The sequence below is a fragment of the Larus michahellis genome, chromosome 4 (genome assembly GCF_964199755.1).
Source record: "Larus michahellis chromosome 4, bLarMic1.1, whole genome shotgun sequence".
Lineage (NCBI taxonomy): Eukaryota > Metazoa > Chordata > Aves > Charadriiformes > Laridae > Larus > Larus michahellis.
The window spans coordinates 81,637,572-81,654,590 of NC_133899.1; the positions used below are offsets into that span (position 1 = coordinate 81,637,572).

Sequence of the window (17,019 nt, forward strand, 5' to 3'; positions counted from 1 at the left end):
GGCAACCGAAGATAACGCGCCCGGAGGCCGGGGAGGGGCAGGGTGGTGGCTCCCCTGAGTGGCCCCACCGCAAGCGCATCGCGCCCCGGCACCCCTCCAGCGTCCGGCCTCCCTCCGGCTCCCGCACGGCCAAAGCACGGAGCCCTGCCGGCCCGCCCGCCGCGGTCCCAGCAGGCCGCGCCGGGGCCGTCTGTGGGGGCCGTGACACCGGAGCCGAAGCCCGCGGGTGGGTCGCGGCCGATCCAGGAGTCCCTCCCCGCCGGCGCCCGGCGGCCCAGCTCCAGGCGCCCGCCTCCTCGGGCCGCACCGCTCTGTCCCCACTGTGGGGGGCCGGCTGCGATGCCAGAGACAGCCGCCTCAGGGCCCCCCCTCGGCCCTCGCCGAGGGACCCGCGGCGTCCTGGGGCGCCGCTGCCGCCAGGCTCCCTCCGCGGGGAAGGAAATGGCGCCCAGGTCCCCCGCTCCCCTGCTGACGCACAGGCGCCTCACTCCCCGCGGCACAAAATGGCGGCGGCGGCAGCCCCGAACCCAGCATAACCGAGACGCCATGAAGCCGCGGGGCGGGGCCCCCGGGCGTCTAGCCAATGGGCATTGGCGCGGGGCCTGGAGGCGACCAATGGCGGGTGGGGGCCGTGACGCGCGGCGCGGCGTGCCCAATGGGAGTGGCGGGGGCGCGGGGCGCGGGGCCCGCCCGTGCTGCTCGGGGCGGCGCTGAGGCGGGCGGGCGCTGAGGCGGCCGTTTCCTGTCCTGGTGCATGGTGGTCGGACGGAGGAATTGTTGGAAAATTTCTCGGCGAGGTTAGTATATAAATGTGTTTTTACCCAGTGTGCCTTATTCTAACCACCGCCATCTCCGGCTGGGGCCGCCGCCGCTCCGGGCCGCTGGGCTGGGCCCTGCCCTCCGTGCCGCCCGCAGGGAGGCGGCGAGGGGCATCGAGCGGGGGCAGCGCCGGCACCGACCGACACGAATAAAGCCGCCGCCGCTCCGCCGCCCGCCCGCTCTGCGCTGCCCGGCCCCTCCTTCCTTCCTCCCTCCCTTCTCCCGCCGGGCCTGTCCGCGCTTGCCCGCCGGCATCCCGCACCGTGGGGCGCACTGGCCACCGGCCCGTGGGGGGCCCCGGGAGCCCCCCGCCGCCCCCTTCCCCCCCCCCCGCAAGCCGCCTCCTGACGGGCCCGGGCGCGGGGGCGCCCGTTAGCCGCTGCGTCACGGGCGGGGGCTGCTGGCGCGGGGGGGGCGCGGGGGCGGCGGCGGGTAGCGCGGACCCGGGAGGGGGGATCCCGGCCCGCTCCCGCCCTGGGGTGGCCGCCGCTTACTGCAGGCACTCGCTGTGCATAAATTTAGGGTTTAATTTATTTTTACCTTTCTTTCCTTCCTTTTTTTTTTTTTTTTTTTAACGTGATGTTCGCATTTTGGCGGAGGGCAAACTTGCAAGGCGGCATTAAAACAATCGCGTTCAGAGCTCTCTCGGCCCTAACGCGCGTTAGGGAAGGAATAATTCGCTATTCTTGCACGAAGTTGCTTATTTTTAAGGTTGCGGTGCTGCGGCGCCGCGAGCGCGGCTCGGCCGCTGCCGTGCTGACACGGAGCTTGTGAAATCATCTATTTTGGTTCATCTCTTTCAACTCGCCAAAATACCGTGCAAAATTATTTTAAGCATTTTACGGCCTGCTCTCTCTTGGTTTCCTTCAGCTTTTCTTGTCTAGGCCTTCTAGTAGAACAGGATAACGAGAACCTACTGGTCTAAAAAAATTACCTGCAGTAATGCAAGGATTTTTTTTTTTATTACTATTTATTTTCTAATAAGGTCTTATTTGTGCTGCTTGTTCATCAAGAAACAATGACATGACTTTTCGTGCAAGTTAAATTTTCTGTTAAGCCTAGTGTTGAGCAGCTCCAGTTATGTATAAATTCTCTCAAGCGTTTGTTTTGAACTATCAAAGAATTACATTTGACGTTATATGCAGAGTGATACCAGTACTTTTAAGGACAGTTATTCCTGTTTCCAGCGATACAGAAAATCCAGCCTTGCAGTTTTTCAAAGAAAATGTTTTCTCCTGTCATAGTTTTCTCAAGATTCTGCTTTAGGTGTTGTAAATCTGTTATACCTTAGAGACCTGTATACCAGATATTTCTGCTGTAGCTTCAAGGTGATCACACCTGAAAAAATGGAATTCGTTTGTTCTTCAACTTGTAGCTTTTTAAGAGAAATAGTATGGGCATAGTATATTTTAGCTTCTTTGTATAAGTGTATTTGCCATATAGCTTTAGAGTAGCAGAATACAACATGGAACCATGTTTTCATGGCTTGTTTCTTTGTATTTCATGCATTAAAGTCTTGAGCTTTCAAGCTGTATATATGTCAGAAGCTAATCATCTGCTTGAATCACTGCAGAAAATGAAACTTGGGAATATGTAGTGAAATAATATATGATTGTTTGGGTAGTAGATTGCAGCTTAAATGAGATGTAAAAACGTTTTAAACAGTTTTGAGAAATGTATTTTAAATTGGTTGCATAATTTACATTCTCATTGTAATGAAATAGTATTTAATTTCTAGTATCCTATCTGAGAAAGAGTTATTTTTATTTTGCCTTATATTAAAGACTTAATTAAAGAAAATGCTTAAGCATTGTAGAAGTTTCTTTGGCTAGAAAGTCATACGGGCTTCACTCTGTCTTCATGCCTGTGTAGCATTTGATGTTTAAACATCAAAATACTTCTATCATGAGCTGGCAGTCCCTTTTCTCAGAGGAGATGGGCACAGCGGTCATAAAGCGATGAATATTCCTTCGTAATGGGTGCCAAAATTAGGCTGTAAATTTGGTTTTGTCTCTAGAATATCTCAAAGTATGTACTGCTTCAGCTCAGCAGACTGGTGCTGGCCTAAGTTCTGCTGTCCTGTGCTATCCAGGAGAAGGGAATCGGTGGGAGTTTGAGCGGTGAACAGGGTCTAAGCGTCAGGCAGCTGCTGGTGCTGTGCCTGCTCACGGCTGAGCTGCTGGGGCACCATCTGCCTTCTCGCTTACAGGTCTGCTGGGTGTGCTGAGGGTTCCTCAGCTTCCGTTTGGAGGTGGTAAGGGTCTCTCCCTGGACATCATCTTTTCTGGACATTCCTTAAAACGCCATTTGTGTGTGTATTCTTGCGGACTTCTGTATTGGCTTTAATGAAATGTATGGGTTTTGTTTAACAATAAAGCTGAAAATCTGACAATGTTGAACTGGGTTACTTCTCTTACAGTCTAACTGGGCTTCATTGGGAGTGCAGGATGTTGATCTTTCCTTGCACGTAAGTCTTGGCCTTAAGAGTTTTGGGTTAAAACATGCTCAATGTAGGTGGAGTCTTTGAGAAACACTGTTATTAAATTCTGAGCAGTCTTTAGTTGGCCCATGTGAAACTATTTGTTTTCCAAAGCATAGGGCTCAGCTGAATTTGGATGAGTTTCCACACACAAAGCGAACAGCACATTCCTGATAATCAGGGCAATTCTTCCCATTTCCAGCATTGTAATGGACAGAATGCAAATACTCACGAGGAAGATGTAACTTGTCTCAATGCCTTCGTTACTCTTCTCCTGTCCGCATTTTCACTTGTACCCTTGTCCTTGATCATCCCCGCGATTTCTGCTTCCCACACTATCTTTTGTAACTCCTGCTGCCTCTGACACGTGTATGTACATACCATAGCATCCCAGGCCAACCTTTGTTTGCCTTTCCTTGCCGCTGGCTTTTTTCCTGTATTGTCACATCTCTTGCAGTTTCTACAGCTCAACAGCATGCTTGCTATTTGTGCATTAATAGGTGGGCAGTTTATTTTTTCATCTCTTCTGTGCTGCAACAAAATTGATGCATCTGGTAAAGAGAGCATGAATTGGGTAGCCTGTTCCTGTGCCTTGTGCCATAAAATATCCCAAATGGCTGAAGGAAGGTTTCTGCTTAGCTTATGGATCCTTAAAATGGATTGTGATCCTAACAGATGGATCCTTTCCTGGAATCTGAGAATTCAGCTCTGAAATGCAAGTTGCTGTAAATAGAGGTGTGCATAGGTACTGTTCTGAGGATGGAGTGATGAATCTGAGGGAAGTGCCTGTCCATGGACACCGCATTTCTGGGGGAGGAGGGGAAGGAACCCTTATGACCCATCATGGCTCAGTGGACATCGTGGGTTCTGCCTGTACCTTAAGTATGTAACTTGATCTGCTCTTATTTGTATTTATTTAAGGGACTATGGTTTTGGTCTTCTCACTCTGTGCACCAGCAATTGTTAATCAGTTACTCAAAAGTGGGATTGGACTAAATTAGTGAATGCTTCCAGTGACTTTGCTAAAATTTTCTGGGTTACACTGCTTTTTTTAATTGTATAGTGGGATTATAATTTGCTCCACCAAGATTAACACTTGTTAAATAAATGAAATTCTCAGTTTTGAAGGGAATTTACAGTTCCATCAAGTTCTGTGATATTCAAAGTTGACATAAAAGTTCCATTTACAACTACTTAGTGCTTCCCTCAGTCTGTATTTTATTGTCTGCTGAATGTTTTCCTCTATACATTTCTTGAGGGGAAAATTGTGTTATCTGCTTAATGCTCTTCATTTCTGATGACAGACTTCTCTAGAATTGGAAGATGGTCTGTATTTGCAAGTTAGTTAGTGTTGGTGTTGCCCATACCTTCAGTATATTCATACTCAGCTAATATGGTATTACATAGAGTTTCTTAGAATATATTTAGATATACTGTTTTTCAGTTTATGTTTGTGATGGTTTTTTGCAATTCAGGGTAAAGGCTGGCAATTCAGTAGGCTGTCCATTTAGTTCCTGAAATACAAGCATAGACTAAAACACTGCTGTTAATTGTCATGGCTAATACTGATACATCTGTAATGTAGTTATCAGATTACTAATTAACTCATAACCACACAAAACAACCTACTCAAAATTCCCTGTTTCATTGACAGTGGATTTGCAGGATTTGAAGGGGCACAGCCAGGATTAACTGTTTTGGTGATGTAAATTAGACACTTTTGTGATTTCTTGACAAGTAAAAGAGTTAGAAGTCTGTTGGACACAAAAGCAAAGCATTGATAGAAATAGTTGGTCTCAATTTCATTCAGATTTTAGCCCTTAAGTATTCGCCTATTCACCAAATGTTCCTTGTTTTGTTGAAAACACTCACTGGTATAACCAGAGGTTTTATGATTTAAGGATTAAGTATCCTCTTGAAGTGCTTCAGAAGTTAACTGTATCTTTTTTTTTTTTTTAATGCAGATAGGCATTACTGCTCATTTCTAGGAGTAATTTGAATACAATTCTGACATGCATCATCTGGATGCCTTCTTTCTTTATCCAGTATTTTGTGTATACTTGGTGGTAAAAAACAAACCCCAAAAGCCAGTAGTTTTAAAACCACATAAGTTCATTCGTTAAGTGCTTCAAGTCTGTTTCTTGCTTTGTGACTTCCAGGGGATAAATCCACTTGGAATGAAATCTAGTGCTTTATCTCACTAATGTGTGCTGAAAAATTATTTAAAGGTGGTTTTTTTCAGCTTTGTTAACCTTCTTCTAAGTTTTTCCAGTATAAAACAGAAAATGAGACGACCTACCATATGTTCAGCTCTTTTCTGATCTCAGTTTCTGAGCATGCACATTATTATTATTTATCCCTTCTTTTTTGACTATTAAAAATAATTTATTACCAATCAGTCTGCAATAGAGGAATGTGGTGTGGGGTTTTTTTGGTGTTTTTTTTCGTTTGTGTTTGTTTGTTTGTTTGTTTGTTTGTTTTAAAAAGAAGGTATGCATGAGCATTGATAATACAAGTTTGGCCAGGAAAGAAGAAATGTGTCTTAACTTTGAGCAAGGAGGACCATCTGAGTTCAGAGAAATTTGCTGGCTTGTTTTGGTACATGAGTTTACATTATTCCTGTCACAGTATGCCTGCAAACCATTCCATGCACACTTACAAGTATTCCAAATGATGCATAGGTGTTTTCAGTCATATTTGAATTTGATGTTTTGGTACAGATTATATGGCCCTTTCTCATGCTAAATCTAGATAGAAGTGTACTAAGAACAGCTGTTTCATTAGTGTATTGATCATTGACCATGTACATTAGTATACTTTTTTGTACTTCAGTAAAGCTTTCACAATTCCAGTCTCTGTAATTCTGCAAACGGTGCTGTATGGATCTCAATTACTTGTTACCTTTCGTGCAGAATTGGATCTTTCAGAAGACTCACAAGTCTTCAGATCTCTGGTTTAAGAAGCAATGCTGGTCACTGGGGTAGTTAGAAGCAGTGCTGTTGTAATAGTGCCGCCCAAGGCAAATGTGATTGTTGAACTAAGCATTTGCTGCTGAGGTGCTTGTCCCACAGCTGCAGCATGAGTTTGTTTAGCTTTCTGTCAGCTCTGCTGGCCAGTTAATACACTGATGGAACTACTCTGACCTACATTGATTAACCAGTAATTTCTTCTCTAACATGAAGGATATGGACCTGTTGGAATGGGTCCAGAAGAGGGCCATGAAGATGATCAGAGGGCTGGAGCACCTCTCCTATGAAGACAGGCTGAGAGAGTTGGGGTTGTTCAGCCTGGAGAAGAGAAGGCTCTGGGGAGACCTTATAGCAGCCTTCCAGTACCTTAAAGGGGACCTACAGGAGCAATGGGAAGGGACTCTTTATCAGGGAAGCATAGAATCACAGAATCATTTAGGTTGGAAAAGACCCTTGGGATCATCAAGTCCAACCATCAACTCCACTCTACAAAGCTCTCCCTTACACCATATCCCTTAAGAAGGAATGTAGCAATAGGACAAGGGGTAACAGTTTTAAACTGAAAGAGGAGAGATTTAAATTAAAGAAATTCTTTACTGTGAGGGTGGTGAGACACTGGCACAGGTTGCCCAGAGAAGCTGTGGATGCCCCATCCCTGGAAGTGTTCAAGGCCAGGCTGGATGGGGCTTTGAGCAGCCTGGTCTAGTGGGAGGTGTCCCTGCCAATGGCAGCGGGGTTGGAGCCAGATGATCTTTAAGGTCCCTTCCAACCCAAACCATTCTGTGCTCAAGAAACACATGAAGTTAGCAGTCATATTTGGGATCAACCTGTGTCTTCTCCACATGTGTAGGACTTGTTGGTGGGTGGCTTTCTGATCTGCCTGTGTTGTCTTTTTTTTTTTTTTTAAGTGGCATACATTTGAAAATTATAGCATTCTCAGCACTCCTGCAGTGTGAAATTAGATACGTGCATAATCTTTTAATATTAGAGTAAGGATTTGTAAACATTCTTTATTTACACTGCTTAATCCAATTGGGTTTTTATAAAATGCAAGCATTGATATCTGACAATACTTTTAATATTCCATAGATGGGATTCACAACGTAAACTGAATGTATGGTGATAACTTTAGGGGAAAAAGACTGTTGGTACCTAAAGTAATTATGTGAGGCTAAATGTGGTTCTCACTGCTCACACTAAAGTCATAACAGTCATGCTTGGTTATGGCAGTGATAAATTTGGTCTTGCATTTATAAATTATTTCTGAAGAGGTATCAAAGTCTGTGGCAGTGAATTAGACTTGAACTTCAATCTGGATGTATCTCTGGTGGAACAGAAAGGTTGAAACACTGCAAAAAGAATAAAAAGGAGCCTTGAGTTTGACTGTAAACCTCTGCTTTGGGCAACATGAGTCTCTGCAAGTTAGCTGTGCTGCCACTCAGAGTGTATGCATCATGCTTATGCAGTGGGCAGTGCTGTCAGTCTGGATTAGGTTCTTCTCCAGGGCCAGGGTTAGAGCCCGTGGTTCATAATTTGCCATGCTTCTTTGCTATGTAGAAAATAATTGAGTAATTTGCTATCAAATTGTGTATCTCACCCCTCTATCTGAATCCAACTATTGTTGCTAGACTCTTAAGCGGAGGGTTTTGTTCTGTATTTCAGCCTTGATTCCGTTTTATACAGTGGATGATTAATGTGGTGGAAGTTGCTGTTTAATTATGTTCTGCTTGCCTTTATCGGACACTGGAAAAATACAGTAAAAAAAGTTAAGATTACAGGAGAAAGTGTGTAGAAATTTAGAAATGCCTAACATAAAGTAGTTTGTCATGCTTATTCACTGGAAGTCAATCTGACAAATGATGGCATGAAATCAGTGTTCTGATGCAATGGTAAAATACTGAAAAAGGTAAGGGCTGTTGACAAAGAAAGAAATCCACATCTCATCTATTGAGGCATTTGATCAAAGCATCCAGAGGATCTAGGTTTCATTTCTGACCCTGCTACAGATTTCTGGTGTCATACTGGAAAAGATTATCGTACAGGTACATATGGTAACAGAAGTAAGATTTTAGAGAGCCTTTTTTCAACTGTGTTTTTATTTCTAAGCTTACAGCTGTCAAATGTCTTAATGTAATTAGTAAGCTATACACTTGGGTCCTCTAAAAAAATTTTGTCTGGACTAGTCAGTTTTTCAGTCTATGTCAGTCATTATTTGCACTGAGACGCAGGAGGCTGTGATGCATATTAGTTATCAGTTGAAGTGTATTTAACCAAAATATTAATTGTAGGTACCAATTTTGATTTTTCACAAATATTTGTTAATCAGACTAGTTTTGGGAAATTGGTGATATTTGCATTCATATCCAGTGGTTAAGGACCCTAATGCAGCCAGTATTTAATTCAGAAAAACCTTAATTTTGTTACCATGCTGACATACTTCAACTGATTTTGGGATCCAACTTTGTCAAATATGGGAATGCAGTTTCCTAAAATTCCTTAATGGAAGTTTCTGTATTGTGGGGTTATGTGTCATTTCCCATTTTACTTTTCTGGATTGATTTTTATTTGTTGTTTATATAAGTTTTATAAAATTACAAGTTTTGTATGTTATTTAGAAATGTATTAAAAATAAGTTTTGTATGTTATTTAGAAATGTATTAAAAATAAGTGATGTTTATTTTCAAATGAAATAAATGGGTATTATTTCAAACTTCTCAGTGCTGTCTCTGCAAGGAGGGTGGACAATTCCAAGATTGCTGAATGTCTGGAGTAGGGTTTTTTTTCCTGTCTGCCTTTCTTCCTACACGTTCTAGATTGCATTTTATAACCCTAAGTTTTCTTCCATGACTGCTATTACAAACTTTATTCCATTTCCTGTTAATCATCCTCTAAGCGTCATTTTTTTTTCTCTAAGGAGTTTCTGTTAATTTCACTGCAGGTTTTTTCCTTTGTCCAGCCATCCGGTGGTGTAGTCATTCTTTAAATGGCAAATTCTTGCTATTTTGCAGCTGTTATTTGCCACATTCTCCAATATATCGGCTCTCCTCGTGCTATCCTCTCAGCTGCCAGAGTTCCCTAGCGGCCCAAACCCACTTTCTGCTCCATGGCAGCATCCCCTCTACCAGCTCCTGCTTTTCTTTTCAGCTGCCTAAATCCTGCCTGTTGTCTCTTAGTTGTTCAATTTCTGGTTTTCAGCTGAGACTCCTGTTTCCAGTTGCTAGAGTGAGTTTACATAAAAACTTCTCTTTTAACATTGCATCTTTTTTCCAAAACAAGTGACAGCACCCAAAAGGTTCTATTTGTTTGAGTATTAGTGGACAGAAAAATACAGGAGGTGCCTTCTAGATAAGCAATGTAATGAAGCCTTTATGAAAAATCCTTTCTTTTTTTTTTTGTTTTTAACCAGTCTCCCCTCTGGTTTCTGAGTGTTGAGAATTTAAAGCATATATGAGTTCACAGTTCTTACTTTTCAGAGAATTTGGAGGAGGGGTGGTTTGTTGGTTTGGTTTTTTTTGTTTTTTGTTTTTTTGGGTTTTTTTGTTTGTTTGTTTTTTTGTTTGTTTGGTTTTTTTTTTGTTTTTTTTTTTCATAAAAAATTGCACCTATGTACCCTGCTGGATGGCATATTTTATCTGTCAGTGTTCTGCGGGGGGGTTTACATTGATGGTGTAACTTTTGTCAAAAAGCGTAATGAAGTCAGCAACATGCATCACTAACTCACTGCTTTTGCTTTGTAACAGTGCAAGAACTTGCTTCAGCATCACTTCTTGCGGCTGGCTGTTGTTTCTATCAGATGCTGTTTTCAGTTCACTCTAATCATTTTCTGTCTCAGGCTGATTTTTTTTTTGTGGGAAGTATTTTGACTATCTTAAGGAATGGCAGGTTTTCTCTGCACAAGTACCACAGGAGTATTTCCATGACTAATCGTTTCAGGAATGCAGTATGAGTTACTGTCCTTGTTGAAGTCTTCGCAAATATCATCATTAACATGCCTTTGAAAACTGCAACTTGTGTATGAACTGTGAAGACTTGCAAGAGTTCACAAAGTCAAGGCTCAAGTTTTCACTTCAGTGAGTACCTCGTGACTCAGCCACTACTTGGTGTCTTTTCTGTAGGACAGCTGTTGAAATCAAGCAGAATACACGTGCATCAACCTTGTCCAGCAGCCATGAGGGCCCTACCCCAGGGTTCATGTATATTCCTAAAAATGCATGCTTTTCAGCTGCTTTTTAACTAATGAGGTGCAATATTTGAAGTGAGTAGAGGAAATCCTTCTCTTCCAGGTTCTTGCTGACAAAATTGCTGGCAGACAGGAGGTTTAAAGAAAAAGCTTAGTGATGCAAATGCACAGAAATAAAAGCAATGAGGTAGATTAGGGAAAGAAGCTTGTGAGATTTGGATTGGAAAAAGGATGAAGACAAATTTGCTGGAAGCTGAGGAGAAGCAGCATATAAGCTGGTTAGCAGAAAAAGAGGTGGAAGAGAGTGACTAAAGCTGAGGTAAGGGAAGGGCCTTGAGTTTGATGAAAACAGACTGGTTTCAAAAAACTACAGCAAATTAATAAAAATGTTGTAGGAGACTAGATATGCAGGGCAGATGATAGCATGGTGATAATGTATTAAATGTATGCAATATCAAAATGATTAGATATCATAGAAAGGAAGGGACCTCCAGAGGTTACCTAGTCCAGCCCTGATCAAGGCAGGTCTGATTAGACCGGGCTGCCCAAGGCTGTGTCAAGTTGAGTCTTGAATGCCTACAAGGATGGAGAGTCCATAACGCGTCTTGGCAATCTGTTCTTGTATTTGACCACTCTTAGAGAAAGAAAAAGTAACGCTGTGGCAACAATATCTCTGTGATAGCCTGACCCATTTCTCTACAACACAGGCCAACTTTTTACATCATCTTTAGTTCTTTCCCCATCCTCTTCCTCAGAGCTCGTAGTGCTGTCTGGTTAGCCTGTCTTTTCCACTGGAGAGAAAGAAGGGTGGCTGAAAGTGAGCAGCATATCTGAGGGTGAGCGTTTGGCTGAGGGTAGTCCTCTGCGCACAGCAGAGTAACAGAGCAAAACTGCTGTGTGACCAAAGAGTGCATGAAAGCTGGGGTTTTGCTGTTTGGGAGGGTCCTCCGTTATAAGGGATGTGCTTCTGAGATGGGTCTGAACATGAACCATCTTGAGACAGAGGCAGGAAGGTGATAGACAATGGTGTGACAGACACATAGAGCAGACCAGCAGTAAGAGAAGACTACTTGCAGAACAAGTTGGTGTGGACATGGGAGTATTTTAGATTATTTTGATAAGAAGGATGTGATTATACTTGGGAAGAGGGATGTGCTGGAAATTTGGTACCATGATAGGACTGGCTGAAGAATGAAACTGGTACTTCAAGGAGAGGGATGGAGCTGGGGATAAGAAGCTAGTGGAAGGACAAAGGATTGGGAAGCATATATTGGAAGGAATGATTTTAAAGGAGTCGTAATTGGGACAAGACAGCAACGCAGTCTGTGTTAAGATCGTCTAGATCATCTGGAATAAAGTAGTGAATGTTGTTCTGCTGTGTGCAGCAGTTCATTCTGGTGATTTTTCAGTGTGTGATAACTATTAATCAGCCACACTACAATAACAAACACTGTAAAATAATTTAAACCAAACTTTTGCTCCTGTGGCCCTTGAATCTACCTTGCACTAGATTTCTTTTTCTTCCAGAGCAGCCATTGACCCTTTAATCACTTGGCTCTGCTCTGACTCTTTCAGGACTTTGCAGTTATCTGTGTTGACTAGCTGCCTCTCTACTTCCCCAAAGTTGAGAGAAGAGGCATAAGCTCAGGAGGAAGGGCATTATTCTGTTTTAAAGGCAGATAGTATCTTAAATATCCTGGAGGCTTCTTAAAATATATTTTGTCTAAAAGGGGGAATACTCTGAAGCCAGACCCAAGCTGAAAGGCCTTTGAAATGCAATCCCTGTGGAATTGTTTCAGAATATAGTTCTAGTCAAAACTGGTGGTTGTATAGCCTTTCTTCTCCAGTGTGCGAACTGGTGTTGCTGCTTTGCAGCCGATCTCCATGAGGTGTCCTGAAAATTGAGTGAATGCAAAGCACTGACAATACAGATGGAACACTGTTTGTAGTTAAGAAGACAGACAACCTCTGTGCACCACTAGCATTTCACACCATAATTACTTAATTTAACTTGCTACAAGCTGGCAGTGCCTCCAGAGAAGCAGTCCTGGCAAACTGGTCTGGAATGAAACTTTTTTTTGGTGGTAGTTTGTTTTTTTAACTGCATCAGCTTTCTGGTCTTACTTGTTGCACAGCACCTGAACATGGAGGGTAGGCCCACTTCAGTGCTTGTTTAAGCTGATCTCGTAGCTACAGCATGTTGTCACATTTTTTGTTTACAAGCAAAGTGCTTTTTAAGGGTTTTGACCCCATTTTGAGGTAGGAGGGATAAATGAGTAATAGGGAAAGAATTTACTAGTCCAAAGTCACTACCTTGGAGATGGCAGAGGAGGGAGTTGAACTCAGGATCTCTATATCCTCATACAGTTCCTTGCCCGTTAGATTATAGTATCCAACCAAAACTTGCTGTTCAAAGTTCAAATTCTCTATTACAAGGTCCATATGGGCCCTGATCATAATATTCTCGTACATGCCAAGGTGATTTAGACTCCAGGTCCAGTTTCAGGAGGTAATGTGGGCACTTGGTATCACATCACATTAGAAGCTAGCGGCCCTTGGACTATAGCAACACATTTGCTTTGTGCACAGGGCTCAGGTTAAAGCACTTCAGGTGGCAAAAACGGCAGAGCTGCAGCAGCTGGGTGTGGGTCAACTTTTTCTCTGCTGGGACCGAAGAAACTTAGGTAGCTGCCCGCCTCTCTATGAAATAGAGTCTGGTTCAAAGTCACTTGGATGTATTTAGAAAATATTGCTCACGTATAACTTTCAACTACTAAGTTAGTATACCAAACTTTTTAAATACTGCAGGCATGCTGGAGTACCTAAATGGTCTAATTTTGCTGTTATTATTCTTTAGTTTGGACTTAAGCATGAGTTCCTCAGTGGTCTTTGAGACCGTTGTTGAGTTGCTTGTTCAAGGACAGATTTCTGGATTGTAGAGGTAAAAATAGGTTAGTTATTTAGAAATATAATCATAAGTAAATTAAAAAAAAACCCCTAGATTATTCTTCTCAGCCTTGTATTACAAAGCAGTGGGTCAGAGAACCATACTAAGATTAAAAGCTTTGATCACTTTTCTGTAACCGTTTTATGAGATTACTGAACTGCTTCTTACTGTAATAAAAACTCTTTGAGTATCAAGAGGTTGGGGTGGGGCGAAAGTTGCTTTAATGCCTTGGTTGCAGTTCCATGTGAATTATTTTTTTTTCCCATTCCATCCATGTCTAAGTGTATGTTATATTAACTAAAGGGCTTGCAGAACTCAGTGATGCTTTTCTGGGTTTGTTTTGGGTTTTCTTTGTCCTGTGGTGAAAGCCAACATCTGAGTTAGTAGAATGCAATATTATGTATTTCCTTTATAGCTTCTTAATCTACTAATACTTAAAATTAGTAATAGCCTTTCAGATGCAGCAGACTTCTTAATCTCCCATATTGAAACATGCCTGGATAAAAAATTAGTATCTAAAGGGATGTCTGTATCTGGTTCTATGAGATACATGCAGAGTTTTGACTGTCACTCACCAATCACTGTCCTGTTGTCTTATTAATACAATTTTATCATGAGATACTTTATTATTATTATATTATTATCCCAATGCGTGATAGATTCTAAACCTCTTACTGGCACTGGAGAGATGTTTGATTTATATAGTTAAAGTCTTGCTGTTGTCATGGGTGACTGTGGGTGAATTGTCAGCTTTATTTTAATTCTGGGGACAAAAACATATCATTACTTATACTGTCATTACCACCATTATTCTTTATACATTTTTTGAATAATTGATATTTAACCCAAATCTAAACGTAATCGATGCCCTTCCATTTAGTAACTGCAACCTGAAGTTCTTATAGCTTAGTTAATTGTAGTAATAATATTTACCTATTTCAAATAACTTGTTTTCCTCAGAAGTATTTTCCAGGTAAGTCATTCATTGCATCTTCTTTATGTGGAAGGTAGCATAAAATATTTGTAGCAGCTGTATAAAAATCTAATTAAGTTTGGATTGGTTTTAACTAGTTCTGGTTCGCTATTTAAATATTCTGTCTATGTTTTGTGAATACTTTCTTTCTAGGTAGACAATGTTATTAGCTCAGATAAATCGAGACTCTCAGGGAATGACTGAATTTTCTGGAGGAGGAATGGAGGCGCAGCATGTGACCCTTTGTCTAACAGAAGCTGTAGCTGTGCAAGGTGAACCTTCAGGTTAAAATATCTCTACATTATTGTGTCTTTTCTGCTTGGAACTTAGATAAAACTCTAAAACTCGCTTAGTGTATTCTAAATGAAAAATCTAACCCAAATTATTTTTCGTTAACTGAAATTGATTCATTGAACTGAGATTAAGTTCACTAATTTAACTCTATAAGGAAATGATCTCTTAATTAAGGTAATGTGAGTGTAAATGTGACAAAACAGGAAATGTAAAATCTGACTTTATTCTCACTGTAGTTCTACTGGTTTATAGTTTGTAACCACTTTATATGTAAGTATGTATAAAACAAGTTGAGTTTTAAATAGATGGTGATCAAGGATTGGTCTAAATTTGATGCTTCCTGACAGTTTCATTATGATTTTACAGGATTGAAAACTTTTTCCTAAATCGGTGTTTTACTCTAAATAGATTTGTGTATATTAATGACAGGTAGTAGTGTACAAAACAAAATCTTAAATACAAGTATGTATATTATTTCACTGTTGACAATCATGACCTCATTAATATTTCTCCTAAAACCTCAGCTTTGTTTGTAGTTATTTATTCAGTGACGTTGTAACTTTTTTAGTTGAGAAAAGTAACATTCTAGCTGTCCTATTTACAGAGCAAAATCTCGAATGTATGACACTAGTATATATTCAAGGTTCAAAAACGAGAAAGCAAGCCAGAATTATTTCCTATTATTATTTCTGAAATCATTACTCTTTAAGGGGATGTAATCATTTGTGGAGGTGGTGGAGTTGTGATTTTTAGGGTTTGATGCTGGTAATAATGAATACAAACTTTTTTCCTTTCTAGATGGTGACAACTTAGAAAACATGGAAGGTGTAAGTTTACAAGCAGTTACCCTTGCTGATGGCTCCACTGCTTACATACAGCACAATTCTAAAGGTAGGTAAATGACTAGAAGTTGACTGGTATTGAAATTGTATTCTCCTTTTTAACCCTGTCTTTGAATTGTAAACCCCTTTGCATTGTAAAGTCAGGCAAAAATCTGTACAATGTTTATGAAGTTCCAGTTCCAGCTGGGAATTACAGATGTTACAATAATACTATAAATACATCTGCTACTAATAAGATGCAGAACATAAGTCAAACAAAAGTGAGATGATCTTTACACTTTTAAACCCAAATATCAATATTCCACCTACTGGATCAGGCCTCTTCCATTTTTTTAATCCCAGAATTTCAAAACCTTCGTATAGTCATACTATGCTTACTCTTTACCAAACATTATTTCTCTGTGATAATTTATTGACATTTTAATCCAGAAAGTATGAACTGTATAGTTAAATTGTGATTTGTCATATAGAATGTTTTTTAAGAATTCTAATTGTGTATTTCAGATGGTAAATTAATGGATGGCCAAGTGATTCAATTAGAAGATGGTTCTGCTGCTTATGTTCAACATGTACCCATGCCTAAAAGCAGTAAGTGTAATAATACAAGAAATATATTGTAAAATAATATCGTATTGATAAATATTAATACTAAGTAATTCACGGTTATTACAATAGCTTGATTTCTTATTTTAATGGAAATCAGTCATGAAGAGATCCTAGGTGTTTTGTAATCCTAGGTATTTAGTGTTTAATCTGTCCAACTAATGGATTTTTCAAACTATTGTTGAAGCATTGTAATTCTTTCTTCCAAACAGGGGACAGCTTGCGTTTGGAAGATGGACAAGCAGTTCAGCTGGAAGATGGAACTACGGCATTTATTCATCACACCTCGAAAGGTATTTTTTTTTTTTAAGTGAGATTTATTACATTAGAGTTCAACAGAACTTCAGGAGTATAAAATATGGTATTCTTTTTAGACTACAACGTCATTTAGTGTGATTCCCAATGTAGATTACTTGTTGCTTTTACTTTGTCACATCTGGAAAGTGTTGAAATGAGACTGGTTCAGTTCCTTATTTGAGCCTCATATAATGGTTATAAACAGAAGCAAACGCAGCATATTTCACTTTTTTTAGCCCAGGATCACATTAAAGTAAGTATATGTCATGTTAGTAGAGAATGTAAGCCCTTATACAGATTTCAGCAATAATTGCATGGGAAAAACAGAAGACAGGCAGGCAAGAATCAATCAATGGATTCCTCTTGAGCTAAAGAATGTAGAGATTGACTTAAAATTTTAAGATCGTGCTATTGATGATTTTGCCATTAGGTAGTAGGGCAGAAAATGTGACAGCTGATGGTCAAGAACGCAAATGTATTTATTTTAAATGATAACTTAGATTTCTGCAGAAGGTGGTTACACTAGTCCTGGGAATAGTACTACTTCTCCACAAAAAGTGAACAAGTAGGTATTTTAAGTCTGTTTAAATTAGCGTGACAAGAATTACATTCTACA

The 17,019-nt window shown here is 40.8% G+C and overlaps 1 protein-coding gene across 4 annotated transcripts in view; it reads left to right on the plus strand.

Annotated features, from left to right (window-relative positions):
* Positions 1 to 663: 663 nt before the first annotated feature.
* ZNF143 (zinc finger protein 143) overlaps positions 664 to 17,019 on the plus strand; it is a 42,806-nt gene continuing 26,450 nt past the window's right edge. Inside the window, exons 1-5 of one of the 4 annotated variants that reach the window (XM_074585930.1) lie at positions 664 to 797; positions 14,521 to 14,651; positions 15,460 to 15,552; positions 16,008 to 16,091; positions 16,319 to 16,399. In XM_074585930.1, the coding sequence (XP_074442031.1) occupies positions 14,528 to 14,651; positions 15,460 to 15,552; positions 16,008 to 16,091; positions 16,319 to 16,399 (382 nt within the window). In that variant the 5' untranslated portion in view covers positions 664 to 797; positions 14,521 to 14,527. Of the gene's footprint in view, positions 798 to 10,200; positions 10,338 to 14,520; positions 14,652 to 15,459; positions 15,553 to 16,007; positions 16,092 to 16,318; positions 16,400 to 17,019 lie in introns of those variants that run through there. The other 3 variants (XM_074585932.1, XM_074585933.1, XM_074585931.1) reach the window with 3 other exon arrangements.